Raw genomic sequence first — 24058 nt, forward strand, 5'->3', positions numbered from 1 at the left:
GACCAGGATCTTAATTTTGATAACTAGATAGAATTCTGTCTCATAAATATATGTATAATAAATTGGCATAAAAACGAAATTACACTTGATAGTAACTAACACAGAGTTGGCAGGCTGAGGCCAAAATGGTTGAGACATTATGTTCCATGTAAATGTTTCAATAAGTGACACCAATAATTTGAATCATTTAATAAGAGATAATGAGATAGATCAGAGGTGGGCAAACTTTCCAGTGCAAGTGCTGCATACACAAATTTACACCTTGTCGTGGGATGCATAGTTCATTAAGTAAAATAATTCATATTTGAAATAGCAAAAACAAAAGGTTTTTCTAAATAACATCATAATTAATTTTCAGTTGTTAATATGTTGTTAATATTTGAAAACTTAAACTTAAACTTCAAAAGAAGCACATTTATTTGAGAAACAGATAACATAAACAGAGTCAGTGCGAATGATGACTTGTTCCTAGGCTGCATGAAAACCCTTGGCAGGCTGCATGCAGCCTGTGGGCCGTAGTTTGCCGACCACTGAGATAGATGATTATTTTGTTACTCATTTAAAATCATTACAGTATTCCCCTAATTCTTTGCTTAATAGTTTCATTTTTCATGTTTTTTAATCGAATGGTTTCATTTTTGGCCACTTTTCGGTGATATATGGAGTATACATTGTTTTGTATCAGGTCTGAACAGCAAGCATCTTATTTTGGTTTTACTTGCTTTAGTAGAAAAATAATGCTAGAGAATTGTGAAGAGCCAAATATATTTGTGAACTTGGCCATTTTCTATACTGCCATCTTGATGTGAAGACCCAAATATATTTGTGAAATTGGTCATTAGCCATACTGCCATCTTGATGTGAGGACCCAAATATATTTGTGAACTTCGCCATTAGCTATGCTGCCATCTTGATGTGAAGACGCAAATGTATTTGTGAAATTGGCCATTATCTATCTGTCATATAATTTTTGTCAGTGCAACAATAATTACCAAAAATAAACAACATTCCTTAGTCATTCTATAAATGTCATAGCAACTTACATGTTAGTGCAAGGTATTATAACTGTATGATAAGTACCATATATACATGCTTATAATTCAAGTTCAGTGGCAGACACCACAGATGCTGATCTGCCATTGCATAAGACACTGCCTCTATATTGTTTGTTGTACTGATAACTCCAAACAAACTGTATAGACCCAAATCTGATGGTACAGTATGCATTGGCAGAGCTGGGTCTGTGCAGTATACAGTTGAACTTTAAGTGAGTATATACGGTATTCCGTTTCAGTCTCAGGTTCAACGTATAATGATGTTTTTGTGGACTTTATTGTTAGTGACCATACAGTAATGTTATCAAATTTAGTGTTTCATCAGACTTGGTCTTTTATCAAACTTGATCAAATTGGGTTTTTTTTGTTGTGTCTATAAGCTTTGAGCTTCATACGCTGCATTCTCCCAGTTTTAAAATCGCTGTTTAATTTTTGTTTGCTATATTAATGATCCATAAAAGTAGCATGTATAATAATAGTTTAGAATTTTCGTTTCAGAATTTGTGAAAAAAACAAAAATATTTTTAAAAAATTCTCGATACTACTTCATTGAGATCTGTATTATTTGAAATTAATGAAAATTGGCAAAATTACTAAAATCATTTTCAACATGGAAATGCATCAGCTCAACGTCAAATTCAACAAATGAAGTCCTTGTTGGTCCATCTATTAGTGAATTACTTCAAGTCTTTAATCTGATACCTGCAGATTCACTCGTCCAGCTTTACCCTTCGAATTTGCATCTTCTAATGAGGATATTTCATCTTCTAACGAGGCAGTCATATTGTCAAGGATTTTATCACTGCTTTGCACTTCTAGATTTTTTTGTGGCCATACCCCAGTCTTAAATGTTGAACCTTTTGTCATCCATCATTAAAGTTTGTTTGTTATAACATTGATTACAAGCATGTTTTTCACATATTAATGCATCATAAAACAATATAATACATTTAAAAAATTCATTTCATGTAACGCTTGTGTTTAAAATTTGGTGTTGTGTAACATGTTCTCGTGTGTTCTTTTACCATCTTGACAAACATCATGCATGTTTTTGTGTATGCGTGTTTTTATGCCTGACATTTAGCAGTTGAATGACTTACAACACATGCATATGTGCTTCTGTGATATTCCTCCGCATGTTGGCAAGATGAAAATAATTTGATAAGTCGGGATATTTTATGCACCTTTCATTTATTTATTCAGTTTGGCCATTTTCCTCATAAAACTTTACTTTAAATCTTACTCAGAAATATTCTGACCAATCAGAAGGCTGGATTTATCAATTTTGAGTAGGATTTCAAAGTTAGAAGTAAAATTTGTTCATCAAAATGTTGAGTAAAGTTTTGTTTTTTTTTACAGAGAAATGCCTAGTATAAAGAAAACTGGATATTTCAATCACATAAAAATCCCCTCTGTAGTTTTATGTAAATCACTTTATGAATAGCTCATGATTTTTAACTAATATCATGTGTCAAACCATTTATCATTTATTTCTGCAAACTTTTTTATTTAGGAGCTACAAGATACAGATTATTATGTGTAGTATTCACAGAAATAATTTATTTGAATTATTGTAACATTGTACTAATTATTCAAATTACATTTATATGCTATATATTATATGTACATTCATTATTTATATCTAAACTGGTAAGCCCTTGTAATGACATAAAGACAGCTGACTTTTTATAAGATTTATTACTTCAGAGGCTGCATATAAATTCTTTCTGAGAAAAGGGAACAGAGAGAATATAATTTTTGAGACAAATATAGAAAATGTTTATATGTATACCTAGGGAGACAACTCTTGCACATCTGAAGCAGAAGCATGGCATTAATTTTAACCCTTTCAAATGCAGACAGTAAATGTTGGGGATGGGTTATTGTATTAGTCCAATTAGGAGTGATTTGCAACTGCACATGACAATTTTGGAAATGATTTTGGGGAGAAAAGAAAACAGAAAAAAATAAATGTATGCTTGTGTAACAGACAGTCAGAAGTGGCCCTGTATTCTTGAAACTGTTAGACAATAAAACACGGCCTGAAATTAAAAGTCAGAAACTTTAGCAGTGTGTAACATTGATAGGTAGTTAGACTCATGGAATGTTTGGTTTATTGTTTATTTTGGTTCCTATTTTACTTAATTTCAAATACGTTACATATTCAAATGTGGCTCAGCTGCACACAACATAAACCCTGATCAACTAAATCTTCTGTTGTTGAGCTTGAGTTGAGTTTGGGTATATAGTCAGATTTTTGTTCCAAAACATCAACCCTAAGATTCTTATGACTTTTTAATATTACTGTACAGAGTTAGAGGTTATAATGTCAATTTTGCATCATGAAATTAGTACAGTGTTCCATCATTATAATGCTTGTTCATGGGAACCATACAAATGATCCACCTTAATAAGTGAGGGGGCTTTGTACTGAGGGAGGGATGTTATAACAAGGCTGTGTTTTAATAGGACATTAACACACAACAATATCAGTAGTAAATGGTATGAAATCACATTATAATTGTTATAATTGGTTCTCATAGCCAGGAACTGTAATAAGATAAAATGAAGTAGCAATGTTTAAAAAAATACTGAATAATTTTGAGGGTTGGCAGTATAATGAAGGGTAAATAAATGAGGAAACATTGTATTAGGTTTTCAATTCTTATGATTTGGTCAGAGAGCTTCAGAACTTGGGTGGTATCGAGCCATTAATCAACACTCTGGTTGATGCGAAGGAAGAAGCAGTCGCCAATGCAGCAGTAGTGCTCACCAATCTTGCACAGATAGAGACACTGCGGTCCGATGCCCAATCAAAAGGGGTTGTTAGGGCACTTATTGAACCCCTAAGGTCCAAGTAAGTAGACAGACAATCTTCTTGGTTATCTTGTTAAAAAATGTATTGTTGTGTTATTGATTTCATTGATTTATTTTTGTTTGACAAGCTGTTATAGCTTCCCAATGCACAAAATATATAGAACTGTTACCCACGCAGTATTATTTAAGTGAGTAACATTATATTTGTTTTATTCATCTTGGTTAAGAACATTCTTTTAATACAGAACAGAATGTCATACTGATCTTTTTCAAAGGTGACTTTTCTTATGAAATATTTGTTTGGAAATTATTTTACTTTTACAATCTTTTTTTCATACTATATATCACCACTTATTGGTCAAGCCCAACAGCAAACTGCATTGACCCAAATCAGCTGGAACATTATCCAGCAGCAGATCAAGGTGTGTGTTGTTTACAGTTGACATGACCTCTGAGTGAGTTGATATGGTCATTTTATTTCTTCAACATTCATGTATATTTCACAAGGAATACATTTCTTTTGAGACATGAAGTTGTTGTTGTTCTAGGGTTTAACGCCATTTTTCAGCACAGGATAGGCTATACATGGCGGCCAGTATAACTGGTGGAGGAAGAACCCTGGAAAACCCAGGGAAGAACCACCGACCCACGAGAAGCTACTGGCAGGCTTTCCCACATACCCACGCTAGCCGAGCCTTGGACTCGAACCCACGCAGACAGAGGTGAGATGGCAGTGATCCGGAACGGTGAGCGCCTTAGACCACTCGGCCACTGAGACATGAAGTAATTTCTGTCTTGGCCTTTGATACAGTGTGTATCAAGAATAAAATTATATTGGCAAATCTTTAAATTTCATTGGAATCATGTATAATTTGCTTAGTTAAACTTTTGCCTGCATACGTAGAGGAATTACAACCCAGACAAAGCCTTAGGATTGAATCCGTGTGTCTGGTCATATTTTAAAACTTAGCTTAAACTTTATGTATTTACTCTTATGTTATCAATTTTCAGAAGAATCGATAATTAAAAATCATTTAAGAATAACCTGTAGTAAACGAGTTTTCAAAACTGCATTTAGTTGACACAGATAGCTCTGATATTTGAGTACAGCTGACCTGACAAAGGAAAAAGGAAATTGCACAGTGATCTCATTCAAGAGTGCTCTTAAAACTCACTTATCTTGACTACAAGAACAAACTTAAAGACCTAATAATGTTCCCTACCTTGAATATTTTCAGCATGTTTTTTATGTTTTCTAATTTCATGGTGTTTGTTTTTTGTAATAATATCATTGTATTTGTTTTTTTTTAATGTTATAGGTGTTGTCTAATGTTTTAAAGCGCTTAGAGCTTCTAAAGATTAGGCACTATACAAAGTCCTCATTATTATTATTATTATTATTATTATTTTGACTGCAAGAACAAACTTAAAAACCTAATAATGTTCCCTACCTTGAATATTTTCAGCATTTTTTTTATGTTTTCTAATTTCATGGTGTTTGTTTTTTGTAATAATATCATTATATTTTTTTTTATGCTATAGGTGTTGTCTAATGTTGTAAAGCGCTTTGAGCTTCCAAAGATTAGGCACTATACAAAGTCCTCATTATTATTATTATTATTATTATTATTATTATGTGGAAATGACCCAATATTTAAGAATGCTGCTTGATTTCTTATTTTATATTTTCCAGAAACACAGTAATACAAAGCAAGACTGCCTTGGCCATTGCTGCTTATGTCTGTGATGCTGATTCCAGAGAAACTGTGAGTAGTACTTGCTCCTTATTCCCTGTCAGACTGAAGTTTCAATTCAAATGAGACTGTTTGTCTGTCCATTATATATATACTTCTGTAACTCATCCATTCAACCTTGCATCTGAAATGAAACAGTGTAAATGTTCAATCTGTTTTATGCATTGCAGCCTGATTTTGCTGGTAAACATATAGATTGCACTACTTTCTATGCTTTTTTTTATCGTTTCCTTTTGTGCCAGAATTTCTAACACTATGACAGGCTTGAGGCAAAATCTTAATGTGAGATATGGATAATAACATTTGACCTTTATGATGGTATCCACATGTCCAACTTATCCAATAAATTGTACATTTTATTTTGTGAATATATTATTGAAAAACCTACTTTGGCAAATTTGAAAAGGTGAAGGGGACCCTCGGACATCCTAAACCAAATTTTGTGCACAAACCTGGTCCTGTTTCTCAAAACCTATTTTTTTATGCCATTGTTTTGCTCACTGCCATTTGTGAATAAGTTTTCTTGTTGAACATTTTATATCTCAGGTGTTCTTTTCTTACTTTTCTAATGTAATAATTGTTAATTTTAGTTCCGTCTTGCTGATGGACTCCTCCCGTTGGTGGACCTCCTAAGATCAGGAAATGATGAGGTCAGAAGAAATGCCTGTTGGGCAATAACAGTGTGTGCAGTTGATGAACCTACTGCTGTAGAGATCTGCAAATTGAAGTAAGTTTGCAATGAAGAACTTACACTTTTTTGTGTCACATTATCAAACATTATGATATTCCTGTGAGCTGAGTTTAAAATTAACCACATATGTGACATCTTATAAAAGAAGTGGATACAAAAACAGTCACTATCAGGATTCAAACCTGGTTTGTCTGCCTCACAGCCAGGTACACATACCACTAGACTAATAGGTCTGGACCAACTAGACTGGTTAGTCAGAGGCCTCATGTATCTATACTGCTGCACATCTTCCCCCCCCACCCCACTGCCTTTAAAATATGTCCTTGAATATCCCCCAGATTTTTCTCTAAGAGCAATCAAAGCCCATTCTCAACCTGTACATATGCTAATGCAAGTCCGACCGATCCTCCCACCCACAGTTTAATGGGAATGTATAAAACATTCATAGTTGGAAATTGAAACTGGTTCATTACTCTTACAGTCAGGTGCACATACCACTAGACTGAAAGGTCCAAAATAACTAGACTGGTTAGTAACTGATCTAATTAACCTATACTTTTTCAATATAGCAAACCAGCATTTCAATAAATACTCATTAACTGGCAGTATCCCTCATGTGGAGACATTCAACACCACTCATGTTAGTGACATAAACTGAATATTACTAATTTTTGTGTGCCATAAAGTCAACATAAGTCATCTACAAGACATAAATTTAATATATCCATGCTGTTGCAACCTCACTCATTTGGGAGACATAAATTCATTATGTCCAATAAACAGGCAACTTCACTCATTTGGGAGTACGTTCAGTCTAAATAATGAATTGCATTGATCATTAATAATTAAATGAAAAATAAATGTAGGTTAGATGCGATCCTAAGGATAATGAAACATGTATTATTTATGTTACAGTCTAATAGCATCTGTCTCCCACCTACCAAGAATATTATATCAATAATTGCTACAGAGTTTGTGTCCAGCACAAAAGCTAACACGGTCTTGAAAGGCGCCATGCCCCATTCCCAGTTCTGAATGCCCCACACTAATTTTGACCTTTGATTTGCACCCCACTCTATTTCATTAGTACGATTAATGAACCATCTTTTTTTTAAGACAAGATTCCCTTCCAGATACATATGTTGTGTCTCTACCATGTTACTTGTAGTGTATGCAGTGTAGAATTGACTTGCAATATGTATCAGTGTGGCACACCAAGTTTGTGACTTCCCAAATATCATCAGACAGAAACATGACAATTTAATGGCTTTATTTATTTAGACAGGAATCTTTTTTAATGTGATTTTTTTAAAGATTTGGTAAGTCTTACAATAATAAGTGATATGTGTTTAGGGTCAGGATTTTTTTAGGCACAGGTGGTAGTAGATGAAATCAGCAGTTAACAGGTTTTATTGAAGCAGGTGGTATTAAATGAGATTGGCAATGAACCAGTTTTATTAAGCAGGTGTCATTGTACAAGGATGGTAATCTGCAGGCTTCATTAAAGCAGGTGGTATTAGATGAGATTGGCAATCAGCAGGTTTCATTAATGCAGGTGTTATTAGACAATGATGGCAAATTACAGGTTTTGCTAAAATATGTTTTATTGGACAAGGATGGCAATCAGCAGGTTTCATTAAAGTAGGCAGTATTAGACAAGGATGGCAATCAGCAGGTGGTAGAAGATGAGATTTGGTGATCATCATGTTTCATTAGTGCCGGTGGAAGTTGATGAAATTGTCAGTCAGCAGGTTTTTTAAAGACAGTTTGTGGTAGATGAGATTTGGAAATCTGCAGGTTTCATTAAAGCAGATGGTAGTGATGAAATTTGGCAATCATCAGCTTTCTTGAAAGCAGGTGTTATTAGACAAGTTGGCAGTCAGCAGGTTTCATTAAAAGCAGGTGGTATTAGACAAGAATGGTAGTCAGCAGCTTTCATTAAAGCATGTGGTAGTAGAGATTTGACAGTCAGCAGCTTTCATTAAAGCATGTGGTAGTAGAGATTTGACAGTCAGCATCTTTCATTAAAGCATGTGGTAGTAGAGATTTGACAGTCAGCAACTTTCATTAAAGCAGCTGCTAGAAGACATAATCCAAAATCAAAGCCCAAGATGGATTTGCAAGTTACTTCCCTTTGTACAAATATCTTTGATTTTTGTACCTTTAATAGATATGACTATATAGGAAAATATTGTAGCAGACATTTGATTATTCTTTTTGAACAGGGTTCAGAACCCATATAGAAGGAGTCAATAGAAACTGCTATGATAAATATTTCATAGATAAAAGAGAAGTACAGTTTATATGAGTGTTTTGAGAAAATATGGGATACCTATACCAAAAGTAGGTCACATACCTATTTGTTATGCATGATTGACCTTGATTCAGTAGAGGATTGATATGTCTGTACTTCCAGTGGCATGGAGATCCTACAGGAGATCCAGGTATCAGGAACCAGGAGAAGTCCTTTTGCAGAGGCAGCTCTGCAGAAACTGCTGGACAGCAATCTCTCTGCCAAATATGCTCTCACTGGACATTTAAGTAATGATCATTTCATATAGTTCTTGTAGTTTGTTATGCAATAAAAAAAATTAAAATATATATTTTCCTGGAATGATATAATTGTAGAATGAGATGTGAGGTGATAGGAAATCTTCCAGTTGTTGTCAAGTCTACCAGAAACTCAGAGTCGCAAAAACTTTGGTATTTATGTCCATCGATTCATCTGTCCACACCTAAGATTAACCTCAGTGTTAAATTTGTTTGCTTCCTCTTTATTAACATTTCATTTCTAAACAGTTTTGAAAGCTCTTAACTGATTTCAGCATGTCAGTAAAGTGCTAAAATAACATCGCTATATGTTCTTTCCAAATGGAACTATTAAGTATTGAGTCATCACTGAAGGCAATTCCAAAACAGGCAAACAGGACAACTAATTTTTATGTGTTTATTGTTTGTCTGTATTTTGGAATTGCATTTGACAAAGATTCAATAGGAGTGAAAATCTAGTTTTGCACTGTTTGTCATCAGATTTTTGCATCTATATAATTTTTCACTACAATGCCTATCACTTAGCAATGTATTTTTAATTGGTTGCCAGTAATTTGGAGTTAATATCAGTACTAACTTCTTATGTCATATATCAACAGTAGATCATCAGTAAATTAATAGCTTTCATGTTACTATTCCTGGTTTACTTTTAGTTAGTTGATTTTACTTGTCCCAAATCACTGTTTAGTTTTACTTGTCCCAAATCACTGTTTGAATTTACCTGAATTTACTTGTCCCAAATCACTGTTTAATTTTACTTGTCCCAAATCACTGTTTGAATTTACTTGTCCCAGATCACTGTTTAGTTTTACTTGTCCCAAACCACTATTTAGTATCTCATGTCCCAAATCACTGTTTGGATTTACTTGTCACAAATCACTGTTTGGATTTACTTGACCCAAACCACTGTTTAGTTTCACTTGTCCCAAATCACTGTTTAGTTTTACTTGCCCCAAATAACTGTTCATTCAGATTAAATTATCTCCAATAGAAGAAAACAAATTCAGTGTTGTCTAACAATAATTACATTTTGTGAACAATATACAATACTGGCATGATGCTTTCATCATCAGATTTGAAAAAATATGACTAAGAAACTCTTCCCTTCTTTCTCAAGATATTTTTCTTTTGTCAGAGTATAAATTCTATAGGAAGGTGGCTGTGATGGCATTTTTGTAACTAGATAATAACTAGATAATGATAATTATATACAGAAGCTGTAGCACAATTTCTAAGAAGATGGGATGAAAAGAAAGGTAAACTTTAACATTGAGGTTAATCAGAAGTATGGGTAGTCATACGCATGGATGCCAAAGTGATTGCTATGTCAGACTTCCTCATAGTCAGGCTGAATAATTTTTTTTTTTAAATTCACATTTATTTGAGATCTTTAAAATTGTGTCAGTTTTTAAATCAAGCAGTTTTCCTTGAGATTTCAGTTATGATACTACTCATCTATTTTTGTCATCTGTCCATCTTAAGTTTCCATCAATAAATCTGTTCACCGTGATTAGCAGGTTTTTTTTCCAGTTCACTCTGTAGCCATGATATTAGAAGTTTCTGCACTCATAGGGTGTGATGACATAAATTTTTTAGCACAATTTGTTTTCTTTACATTTTTATTGGTTTTTCCTCAGTGAGAATTATGAATCAACAATAACATGATGAATGGTAGATAGAACTAGAAGAAAAAATTTGGAAAAAGCTGAAGTCGGGCACATTCATTTGTTTATATCACCGACAATTTGTCCATCTTTTTAAAAGAAATTTAAGCTTTTTCTGGGTTATAAAGATAAGTGGAATATATGCCAATATGTTGATAGTAGCAGATGCTGTTAATAGCCCAAGAAAAATTCAGAATAATATTTATTGTCCTACATGAATATATGTACCATTTCAAGAAGAAAATGCAGCAATTAACACTTAAAGTTTCTACATTGTTCTTAAGACAATATTGGAAGTATCTGGTTTCAATTACATTCTTTCTGAAGCTCAGTAATGCCATATTCATGTTTCTGAAATTCATTAATACAGTATTCCTGCTTATGAAACTCAGTAAAGCAGCATTCGTGTTTCATAAGCTCAGTAATGCAGTATTCATGTTTATGAAGCTCAGTAATGCAGTATTCATGTTTATTAAACTCAGTAATGCAGTATTCATGTTTATAAAGCTCAGTAATGCAGTATTCATGTTTATTAAACTCAGTAATGCAGTATTCATGTTTATGAAGCTCAGGAATGCAGTATAATTTCATATATTTTAATCTCAGTAATGCAGTATTCATCTTTATGAAACTCAGTAATGCAGTATTCATGTTTATTAAACTCAGTAATGTAGTATTCATGTTTATGAAACTCAGTAATGCTGTATTCATGTTTCGTAACCTCAGTAATGCAGTATTCACGTTTATGAAGCTCAGTAAGGCAGTATTCATGTTTCATAAGCTCATTAATGCAGCATTCATGTTTATGAAGCTCAGGAATGCAGTATAATTTCATATATTTTAATCTCAGTAATGCAGTATTCATGTTTATGAAGGTCAGTAATGCAGTATTCATGTTTATTAAACTCAGTAATGCAGTATTCATGTTTATGAAGCTCAGGAATGCAGTATAATTTCATATATTTTAATCTCAGTAATGCAGTATTCATCTTTATGAAACTCAGTAATGCAGTATTCATGTTTATTAAACTCAGTAATGTAGTATTCATGTTTATGAAACTCAGTAATGCTGTATTCATGTTTCGTAACCTCAGTAATGCAGTATTCACGTTTATGAAGCTCAGTAAGGCAGTATTCATGTTTCATAAGCTCATTAATGCAGCATTCATGTTTATGAAGCTCAGGAATGCAGTATAATTTCATATATTTTAATCTCAGTAATGCAGTATTCATGTTTATTAAACTCAGTAATGCAGTATTCATGTTTATGAAATTCAGTAAGGCAGTATTCATGTTTCATAAGCTCATTAATGCAGTATTCATGTTTATGAAGCTCAGGAACGCAGTATAATTTCATATATTTTAATCTCAGTAATGCAGTATTCATGTTTATGAAGCTCAGGAATGCAGTATAATTTCATATATTTTAATCTCAGTAATGCAGTATTCATGTTTATTAAACTCAGTAATGCAGTATTCACGTTTATGAAGCTCAGTAAGGCAGTATTCATGTTTCATAAGCTCATTAATGCAGCATTCATGTTTATGAAGCTCAGGAACGCAGTATAATTTCATATATTTTAATCTCAGGAACGCAGTATTCATGTTTATGAAGCTCAGGAATGCAGTATAATTTCACATATTTTAATCTCAGTAATGCAGCATTCATGTTTATGAAGCTCAGGAACGCAGTATAATTTCATATATTTTAATCTCAGTAATGCAGTATTCATGTTTATGAAGCTCAGGAATGCAGTATAATTTCATATATTTTAATCTCAGTAATGCAGTATTCATGTTTATTAAACTCAGTAATGCAGTATTCACGTTTATGAAGCTCAGTAAGGCAGTATTCATGTTTCATAAGCTCATTAATGCAGCATTCATGTTTATGAAGCTCAGGAACGCAGTATAATTTCATATATTTTAATCTCAGGAACGCAGCATTCATGTTTATGAAGCTCAGGAACGCAGTATAATTTCATATATTTTAATCTCAGTAATGCAGTATTCATGTTTATGAAACTCAGTAATGCAGTATTTATAGGTTACTGCATTTGTATGGGAACATATGAACGAGTTTTTTGGATGGATTACTGAACGACCTTGGGAGTGCAGTATATCCATCTGACAAAACGAGTTCATATTTTCCCATACAAATGCAGTAACCTTTTTATTATGTGCTCATTTTCTTATTCTACCTAAGGCTTAATTATATAAACAAAATACACTACAAGAAACAACGTAAATGAATGTATGCTGTATTCCAAATTAAATACACAAGCGCAGATTTATCATTACACAACAACATTATTAATGCACACATAACTCCTCCCAGATAAATTTGAACTTGGTCATGCGTTCGACATAACTTTCGAAAGAAAATGGCATGTCTAGTTAAAATTGAAATTTGCAGTCATATTGTGAATGAATGCGCATTGCAACAATTTTTCCAATTGATCTGGAATGAATAGATTTTGGTATTTTGTTTTGATTTGACGAAAGTTTCTGATTTTGGACTGGATTCATCTGTGCAAATTGTACATGAAATACATCAGATTGATGCGGTGCGGGAGAAGCATGTTTACATCTGCAAGTGTGTTTGTTCTGTCATTGACTATTTGAAATAGTAATGTGGGGAAAATATGAAGTGTTTCAATTGCAATTATCAAAAAGACGCTTTTGAATTTAATGTTTATTTCATTTTAAGTACAGTAAGGAAGATGTAATTACACTTGGAATATAGTTGAAATTACAGTACAATTTCAAAATGTGTAATCATGCTTGAGAACTCATGACATAGCTCATGTAATTCGGATTTGCAGAACTAAGAAAGTACATTTTGAGGAAATTCTGGATGTAAAACTGTAAGTATATTTTTTTGCCATTCTTATTACCAGCTAAAGGAGACAGTTTATACATTTATAGCTTGCATGTTATTTGTAGGTACCAACCAATTTTATGAAATCTGGTGTCTATCGCAAAATCTGAAACAATGTATCAGAAAGTTAACATGGAATGTAGCAAAGCAGCTGGTATGTGGCAGTCCATGAAACATCAGCTTTAGTTCATTCAGAAACAAATTTTATCAACCAAAACATCTTGCGCCTACTATGCGAATGTACATGATTTGTTTACAAAGTAGTTCCTAATACACTATTGGGCACACGTGTCCTGCGCGTGGGTGCAATATGAAGGTGTACAATATCATAAAATATTGAATGATTCTGATAATGTAAAGTTAACGGAGGAAAAAATGAGCATATAATAATCATGTTCATGAAACTCAGTAATGCAGTTTTCATGTTTCATAAACTCAGTAATGCAGTTTTCATGTTTCATAAGCTCAGTAATGCAGTATTCATGTTTATGAAACTCTTTAACACATTAACCCCTAGCGACGACTTGACAGGAGGTAGTAGCCTACACTAAAGTGGGTGGTATTATAGAAAGGTAGACAGATGTAGCTTTACAATGATACCAACTAATCTAGAATATCTAGTTGCACTACAAAATACAGATTAAAAAACCTCATTTTTTGGACCCGACTTTTTTTAACCCAAAATTTGCCTTTGGTCGGAATCCGATTTTGTGTCCGGATTTTAGACATTTTGGTCTCAGATCTAAGTCAAACTGGTATGAACTGCAAACAGACAGATGAGGCTTTGCAAAAAGTAGGATTTGGGCATTTGGAATAAAGAGTGGTCTCCATACAAAAATAATGGCTCCGTTTAGCAAAAAAAGAAAAAAAAGAAAAAAGAACTCCAACTTTAACCCTTCTGCTCATGCATGAGTCAAATAGCCAATGAAAAACAATGTTTATAACACAACTAGGCAGTGTGTTATTGAAAGATGACCAGGGATTTGGTGTTTTTGAGTCTATTCAGAAATAGCTTTCAAAATGTGTTTCCTACTCGATTTTCAGGCGAAAATGACAAAAGCTCCAGGGGTTATTGTGTTAATGCAGTATTCATGTTTATGCAACTCAGTAATGCAGTAAGCTCAGGAATGCAATATAATTTCATGTATTTTAAGCTCAGTAATGCGGTATTCATGTTATAATAAAAGGCTCTGATCAAAGTCAGCTTGTCTGTTAGAAAGCCAATCTCACAGTCATGTTTTTTTTAGTTCCAATGGTATTTGTCGAAATATGTTTCAGATTCAACAAACCTTATAGAAAATGGTTTCTATGATGTGGGTCAGATGAGACCAGGAACACGGTTTCTACTCTTGGAGGATTATGCCAGACAGGAGCTTAACGACAAGCGACCAGTCATCCTTATCAATGCTAAGTTAGAGTATGTACTAATGACATCCTTATCATTGCTAAGTTAGAGTATGTACTGATGACATCCTTATCAATGCTAAGTTAGAGTATGTACTAATGACATCCATATCAATGATACATTAGAGTATGTACTAATGACATCCTTATGAATGCTAAGTAGAGTATGTACTAATGACATCCTTATCAGTGCTAAGTAGAGTATGTACTAATGACATCCTTATCAATGCTAAGTTAGAGTATGTACTAATGACATCCATATCAATGATACATTAGAGTATGTACTAATGACATCCTTATGAATGCTAAGTAGAGTATGTACTAATGACATCCTTATCAGTGCTAAGTAGAGTATGTACTAATGACATCCTTATCAATGCTAAGTTAGAGTATGTACTAATGACATCCTTATCAATGCTATGTTAGAGTCTGTACTAATATCTCCGTAACATTTATTTAATTTGTTAAACTATCGGCCAGTGTACAATCCATGTCATTGATCATTACACTTTCAGAACACCTTAAATTAAATTTAAATTTGAGTTTTTAGAAACAGTCTGATGCCATAAAATATTTAAATCAGAGCTCTATAAAAACATAATGATAATAATAATAATAATAATAATAATAATAATGACTTTATTTAAAGATGGTAACACAATTAGCTAAGAACTAATCTACCTTGAGGCCCTCATAAAAACACAGAAGGTTAGTGTTCACATATCATACTATTAATTAAGAATCCAGGACTAATTAAGCATCCATTGTTTTCTGAACAGCAATAAATTAAGAATGAGATATCCGATGCAGTCTGCAGAAAGCAAAATACCATCTACAGAATGGTGGAAGGAAATTTTTCTTACAATTGAATAACACTGATAAATCATAGTTACATGATAATCATCTCCTGTGTTGGATATATCATTTAGGGCAGTGGTTCTCAAACTTGTTTGCAGACCACTTGAAAATTATTGAAAGACATGGCACACCACTGAATGATTGCTGAGGGACTTGGCGGACCACTTAATGATCTTTCCTAACGTTGATTGTACTGTTAGCTAACTATTGTAAGCCTTCCCACAGACCACCTAAATGGAGCTTATGAACCACCAGTTGTCTACATACAAGTTTGAAAATCTCTGATATATGGTACAAATATATCCATTTACTGGTATTCTTTTTTTTTGCATGTTGTCAGCAAACTGTAGTCTTACAAAGATGGAACAAAATGCAATACCTGTATTTTGCTAAGATTTAGAAAACATGGCAAAATATCAGGAATATAATTTTAAAAAGCCCATCTTTTACACATATAACTTTTTTTTACAAAATAGCTGGGAAACAATCTTTTCTAACACACCAGTATATATAACATGCTTTCTGATTGGTCAATATTTGCTCCAGTAAAATCATGTTCTAACACCCCAGCAGTTATAACATGCTTTCTGATTGGTCAAAATCTGCGGTATTAACATCAAGGATCTGCTGTTAGAAACTTTGATGTCATTGTGATGTCGGGATTCTCATTGCTATGTAGAGTTAGTGGCCTGGTGGGTGGGTGTTTGGGAGACTTTCCCGTTTTCTTCAATAAAATAAATGCTTTATCAAATTAAAACTGTTTACTACAGACCTTGTGTTTATGAGAATTTAGTTGTGTTGACTGCTTTGGTGACCTAACTGGTTAGAGTGTCCACCTTGGATGTAGGAGGTTGTGGGGTCGAACCCTGGGCAAGTCACACCAGAGTCTTACATAAATGGTACTAGCAGATGCCTCGCTTGGCACCCAGCATTAAGAGGATAGTTTTAGGACTGGTCAGCCTGATGTCAGGATAATGTGACTTGGTGGGACATGATGCTAAATGTCAGCAGCGTGATGCCCTAGTACTAGACATCACTATAAACTGCCACACCCCAAACATTGTAGCAATATGACTAAAAATGTTTAAAAAGCTACATTAAAAATTCAAATCACACATACACTCAGTTATTTTGAGCAGGTAAATTTTTGCCATCTTAACAAGTTATTATGGGTAATTTTCTGCAAGGCATTATGGGTATCAATCACAGTAGGTTCTTGTTTCATTTTTAATTATATAATAGGTAAGCAAGTTAAAACTTGATAATGTAACATCATACCAGTTTTAGCCACCATGCCTTTCAGACAAATACCCAGTGACTTTTAAGTATGACCACTTTTACAGACATTTTCATGTCAATGTCATCTGGTATCATTCATAGTCCTGATTGAAATTTAAATAATTTACCTGCTAAAAGTGATTGAACTCACATTTTTCAGGTTTTTAGTTATGATTTTTGATTTGGCAGATTATTTTTTCAAGAAGCTGTAAGGATCTTTCTACTTGACTCCTATGAGACAGACTTAAATTGAATTTCATTGTGACCAATCACTTATTCTGAATTATATTAGAATCATATATCCAGATAATAATATATATTTTGGAAAAAGGTAGAATATGAAGGAGATTTCATGGAGTAAAGGATTATATCAGATAAACTATCCCATCTTATTACACAATAGTTAGGGTCCATGACCATCAACCACATTATATACAGAACTGCGTTATAATGAGAACACTGCTATATCCAAACAGCAGTAAATTGAGAACAGCAATATATAAAAAAAATCATTGTATAGCAGGAACGATCAGAATTTATCAAATAATAGTGTATTTAAAAGGAAACATAGATAAAACACTAAGCTAGATATGTTTTCTTTCAACAAATATTTTTATACATTGGTATGATTTAGGTTGTGGGGTCCAGAGTAGTACCATATTATATCTAGAATCATGTTATAATGAAGTATGTTATAACAAGGAAGATATGTAACTAAATGACAGACACGATCTGACTCCATCAAAACTTAACAATAGTAGGATTATTTTGCAGAGAATGATAGCAAATCATAATAAATGTTGAAGGTAGGGTGAGTTCTGTTTGAGGCAGCTTAACACCAAAATGACTTTCAAGATAAATAAGGCATCATCAGTAAGTTTTTTCCAATTTGTATGCTTTTTTCTGTTTTGTCATGGGATTGATGATATCATTCTTCTCATGGGCGTGACCATACTATATTTCTCATGAGTTTGATTGTACTGTTTTGTCATGGGCTGGACTGTACTGTATTTCTCATTGGCTTGACTAGACTGTTTTTCTTGTAGGCTTGACCATACTGTTTTTCTCATGGGCTTGACCACACTGTTTTTCTCATGAGGTGACCAAACCTTTATTCTCATGGGCTTGACCATACATTGTTTCTCATGGGCTTCACCATACTGTTTTTCAGCATGTTGCTACATACTTGAAACAGAATTGTGTATTGTATTTTCAAAGTAATAACTTGGAAACACTAGGCATGGTCAGACAATACTCCACATTTCAGCACTCAGTGAGAACTCTAATGATGATGGATCCCATTTGTGTTGGATGAATCGATAAGCAGTGGGGTGTTCTGGCTTTAAGTGCATGTGCTATGACTTGCTTTAGATCTTGCCACCTACCAGGACACCCCTGCAGTGAGAAGTTGCTTTCTGAAATTGCTGCCATTTTTGGGGACAGAATCAATGGGAAATCATTTTGCAGAATTATTAGATCACTTGTACTGGTCACCATATTGGAAAATACTAAAATTGAACATATTTGTACAATTGATGTCCAAAGTCAAAAGTACGGTTTTCAGTAGAAATGGCAACTATGCCAGCATAAATTCATCTTGAATGTATCTTGGCAGAGAAATCATTAAAGCAGATTTAGCTGGCTGCTACCGGTATTTGTTTACAAGAACTCCGGATACTTTGTAGTCTAAGCAAGTATTGAGAAAAAAGGTACCATTCAGTTTTCTAGGGATGATATTTTGTCCGTTGCAGCCCAGCAGTTACCCAGACCCAGGTCCATCAGGAGAATGATCCCAAACAAGAGAGTTCCAAGACGAGTGTGTCCAGTAAGTCCTCTAGGACTGGAAGGGAATCCAAAACGTATGTATTGTAAAATAAAAATGGAATTTTCATCTTTACCCAACGTAGTTGTACATATACATATTTTACCCCCCCTCCATTTTTGAATCTATTTATGCAATTAAGTTAAAACTCTATGCACTGTTTTGTAGTGGTTTCCTCACCATTATGATTGGTAAACAATGGTAACATTCAAATTCCATATTCCTCTTGTAGATCCTCATAAACTCACATCTATCAGTTTGACATCACACTAATCAAGGTGTCATCTTAAAAAAATGGATGACTGGATTACAGTATATGGTACATATCATCTCAAGAATGAGTAAAGGCAATAAAAAGCCATCTCAAAGAAGCAGCAAAAAGGCAGTCACAAACCATCCCATTAAGAAACAACAAAAAGGCAGTCAAAACCATTTTAAAGACCAAAAAAGCTAGTCAAAAACCATCCCAAAGAACACAATAGACAGTCAAAAACCATCAATGAACAAAATCAATTTAGTCAAAAACAAACTTAACTCATTAACCCCTGGAGGTTTTTGTCGTTTTTGCCTGAAATTTAGAGTAGGAAACACCTTTGGGGGGCTGTTTCTGAATACATCCTAATACATCGTCTTCCAGCAGATTTTCCATTATCCTAATGTCTAGTTGTGTTAGAAACATCATTTTCCATTGGTTATTTTGCTTGGGCATGAGCAGAAAGGTAAAAGTTGGAGTTCTTTTTTCTTTTTTTTCTTTTGCTTAACGGACTCATCATTTTCGTATCGAGACCACTCTTTATTCCAAATGCCCACCTGATCCTACTTTTTGCAAAGGTTCACCAGTCTGTGTGCAGTTCAGACTGGTCTGCCTTAGATCTGAGGCCAAAAGGTCTAAAATCCAGACACAAAATTCGGATTCCGACCACAGGCGATTTTTAGGTGAGAAAAAAAATGGGTCCAAAACATTAGGTTTTTCCCTCTGTATTTTGTAGTGCAACTAAAACTTCCAGATTATTTGGTATCATTGTAGAGCTACATTTGTCTACCTTTCTATAATACTACCCACTTTAGTGTATCATACATGACCTTGATGCTACAGAGCTCAGCAGTAGGCTACTACCTCCTGCCACGTAAACACAGCGCCAGGGGTTAATGAGATAAAGAACCAAAAATGACAGTCAAGAACCATCTATCTCAAAGTAGCAACAAAATGGCAGTAATAAACCATCTCAAAAACAAAAACAGGCAGTCAAAAACTATTTCAAAGAACACAAAAAATTTGTCTCAAAGAACCAAACAAAATGCAGTCGAAAACCATCTCAAAGAACAAAGAACCCAAAAAGGCAGACACAACAGCAAACTCCAAGAACTAAAAATGGATTAAAAAACCTGTGTCACACTACAATACAGGCAATTAAATAAAACATCTCAAAATAAAACAGAAAAGGTTGTGAAAACATCTGAAAGAATGATTAAAGGGGCAGTCAAAAGACAAAAAAAGGTATTCAAAAACCATCTGAAAGAACACAAAAAATGCAAAGTCAAAATAAGGTCTTGAGAGTAAAAATAAAACCACTGGATAGACTGGTTTTAATTATGAAAGGAATTTTGTCATGACAGTTATGATATATATTCACTTATAACTTAAAAGCAAAAACAAATTGCACAGACCTAGAAATGTCATCTGCCAGCAGATCTGAGTCTGTGGTGTTTATTAGGAACAATCAGTACAACTACCAACATTGACCCTGATCTTCTGGTGCATTATGCATTGACAGATCAGCATTTGTGTTGTTTTGCCTTTGAATGTAACTTATAATCAGGTATATATGTTAACCAAGTTAATGTAGTTGGACAAAGGTCAGATAAAGTCAAGTTGACTAGATATTGTGCATGACTAAAGGAAATTTCACAGAGACCACTCAAATTCTATTTGATTTACAATGCAAATCGATAATGGTTGATTTATCAAATGTTGCGTCATCTGAATGACACATACTGACAGTAAGTACTGAAACTATATTAGGTCACAAGTACCTATGATTTAATGTTTCCCACAAACCATACATTTAAACTGTATTAGGTCACAAGTACCTATGATTTAATGATACTACAAACCATACATTTAAACTCCATTAACCTGTATATTTTTTGTATCACAGTATTACAAAATGAAGTAAATTTTTAAAATTATTTGAAACAATATTTTTGTGATTTTTAATCAGGTTTTAGGAAATATATGCAAGGAGAAAAATATAGCATTAATAATAATCGTTGATATAAATTCAGGTGAGGAAAGGTAAAATAAATTGATCAAGTATTATTCACGTCTGATGCTATTGATTAATGTATATCACTATAAAGTTTTATACAGAAAACTGAAAAAGTTTGCCAACATTAGCAGATTATGAGATCTTTGGACATTATTATGAACACAAACATGTAAGCAATTTCAGCTAAATCTACATTCCTACCTAGGAACACAAACATGTAAGTACATGTAATTTCAACTAAATCTGCACACCTAGGAAGGAAAGCAGACATGTAATTTCAGCTAAATCTCATCCAAATTTACTCTGAATTTATCTGTTTTAATGAGTATCATTTTGTGGTTTGCAGAAAATATCATTTCTAACACCACTTAAAGTCATGAATTTGAGAATAGAGTCCTATAGTCTCCACAGAACAATCATTGTTCATTGGGTAATAATATTAGTGGCTTGTATCAGCCATAACACCCATTCATTTTAATCTGGTACTCCACAAATAATAGTGACTTGTATCAGCCACAACACCCATTAAAACTGGTACTCCACAAATAATATTAGTGGCTTGTACATGTATCAGTCAAAACCACCAATTAGATCTGGTACTCCACAAATAATAGGTGGCGCTCTACAGTTTCATATTTTGCACATGGTTAGAATTTTAAAGAAAAAGAATTTCCTCAGCTATCCTCATTGGTTATACTGGCTGTTTAAAAATAACCTTGTATATCGTAGGTATTGTTCAAAGAACCTTTAATTCCCTTTTTTTTGGTGTATGATTGATGGGTGTAATATGGGTTATAGAGTATACAGCTTGGCCTTACTCCAGATGTGGATCTTTCAAAAAAGTGCTTGCTTAACTTGGTCATTTTCACTTTCTGAACTTCAGAGGTAAATTGTTTAAAAAAAAAGAGATGATAATTTTTTTTACATTTTATATATATGGTAATTCATTCATTGCACTTTCAGAAGCTGGTATTGTCTCATCTGGCAAAATTTATTTTCCCTATTTTAATAGCTGCTAAGAATAGTGTACTTTAGACAAATTCAGGCTGGTTTTTGGAGCTCAAGGGAGCAGTCATTTTAGTTACCAGTGTGCTTAGATCATTTACAATTTCCTAAAGTACAATATTCAAAGAAATGTCAGCCACATTACATTAAAGTAGCATAAAGGTATACCAACATTCTCTCCACTGTGCATGTTTTAAATGCAAACAACTTCACTTTACATACGTCACTCTTTCAAAAGTACATAATAACTGGTGAGCACCCCCAATAGTGATGTGTATCAGCCACAACACCCATTAAATCTGGTACTCCATAAATAATATTAGTCTTGTATCAGCCACATCACCAATTAAATCTGGTACTCCACAAATAATATTAGCGGCTTGTATCAGCCACAACATCCATTAAATAAGGTAATCCATAAATAATATTAGTGGCTTGTATCAGCCACAAAACCCATTCAATCTTATACTCCATAAATAAAAGTAAATTCAAATTAATCTTTTTGGAGTTGGGAGTGGTGGGACAAATAGCAGGAAACTGTTATTTTCTTACCATAACTCATACACAGAATTTAGGCCTTTCTACTAGTTCATCCCCTGATAATATTAAATAATTAAGTCCAAGTTTCTTTTTCTTTCAAAGGTCATTCAGGTAGGTGATATAGACATATTGGTCACTCTTAATTGTTAATTAACAAAAACAAAACTGGTAAGTTCGTCTTCATAAAATTATTGGTAATGGGGTTCTAGGTCTGCTAGTCTTGGAGAAACATCAGGCTCTTGCACAATAACACCAAAAGGAGCATGATCTAAATACAGCAGTCTCTAGTTAACCATCATTAGCAACAGATTCACTAACACATTCAAACACTTTCCTCTTATTTTATGAAACCAATAGCACTGATCCTGAACAAGGTGGCAATAGTACACTGTTTGGAAAGTTCTTGCCAGTAGTTAGTTTGAGAGGTTAAAAGCCTTGATTTTCTGCCTTATAAGCATTGTCTTCCAATTGACCTAAAATTTACACTAAAATGAAACGTAGTCCACGAGATGTCATAATCCAAGATATTTATGTAATGCAGTTATAAAAAATTAAAACAACATTTGCATAGCTGTTCTGAGGCAATTTATAAGTTAAATAATGCTAAGACTTTATTATATAAAGTATGTACACCTTGAAATATTTATTGTCAAGGATCAATAAAAAATGTAAAATAAGAAAAGAAAATTAAAAGCAGTAATTTTGAGTACATTTTTGCCTGATTGCAAAGTATCGGTAATTCTGACTTATATGGAGTGATGATGTCTGTCTGTCAGTCCATCTGCCATCAAAACTGAGGTTAAGGATTGCCCTAAGTTGGGTCATTTTGTCAGACACTATTGCTTGGAGAGTCACTTGACTTGGTATGTGCCCAATTTATGAGGAGTACCACAACTGTCAACTCTAGTAGCCAGTGTAATCTGTATTTCATGATTCAGTAATGTGTACTTACCTTTGCATTGTGCTCAGTTTCTATGTTAGGGTTTGTATTTATGTCATTCTCAGACACTATTGCTTGTAGGGTCACATAGTTGATTTGTAAATATTTCATATAGGGTATAGAGTATAACATCCTTCATACAGAGTATGACACCTTTCGTACAGAGTATAACACCCTTCATACTGAGTATAACACCCTTCATATGGAGTATAACACCCTTCATACAGAGTATAACATGCTTCATATGGAGTATAACACCCTTCATATGGAGTATAACACCCTTCAGTCAAGACTAGGTCACTGTCATCAATGTTTCCTACTCCAGAGACCTGCATTAGCTTTCATGTTAGCTCTGTTTCTTGGATGCTATTACCTGCAGAATCATGTTACCTAATACACAAATGCACCATGAATAGTATTATGCAGTTCAGTCAGAATTAGGTTACTGTCACCTATAACGACCTGTCCATTAACCTGTATTAACCTTTATGTTTAATTCCATTTTTTGGATATTTATGGTAGATACACG

At 33.6% G+C, this 24058-nt stretch overlaps 1 protein-coding gene across 3 annotated transcripts in view; it reads left to right on the forward strand.

Annotated features, from left to right (window-relative positions):
• LOC149797740 (armadillo repeat-containing protein 3-like) overlaps positions 1-24058 on the forward strand; it is a 107662-nt gene that overhangs the window by 43820 nt on the left and 39784 nt on the right. For all 3 annotated transcript variants that reach the window (XM_089962683.1, XM_089962682.1, XM_089962685.1), the window contains exons 13-18: positions 3736-3912; positions 5566-5638; positions 6217-6353; positions 8734-8858; positions 14691-14829; positions 18704-18811. In XM_089962683.1, coding sequence (XP_089818809.1) covers positions 3736-3912; positions 5566-5638; positions 6217-6353; positions 8734-8858; positions 14691-14829; positions 18704-18811 — 759 coding nt within the window. The remainder of the gene's footprint in view (positions 1-3735; positions 3913-5565; positions 5639-6216; positions 6354-8733; positions 8859-14690; positions 14830-18703; positions 18812-24058) is intronic.

Source organism: Sinohyriopsis cumingii, chromosome 6, assembly GCF_028554795.1.
Source record: "Sinohyriopsis cumingii isolate HCF-2022 chromosome 6, ASM2855479v2, whole genome shotgun sequence".
Classification (NCBI taxonomy): Eukaryota; Metazoa; Mollusca; class Bivalvia; order Unionida; family Unionidae; genus Sinohyriopsis; species Sinohyriopsis cumingii.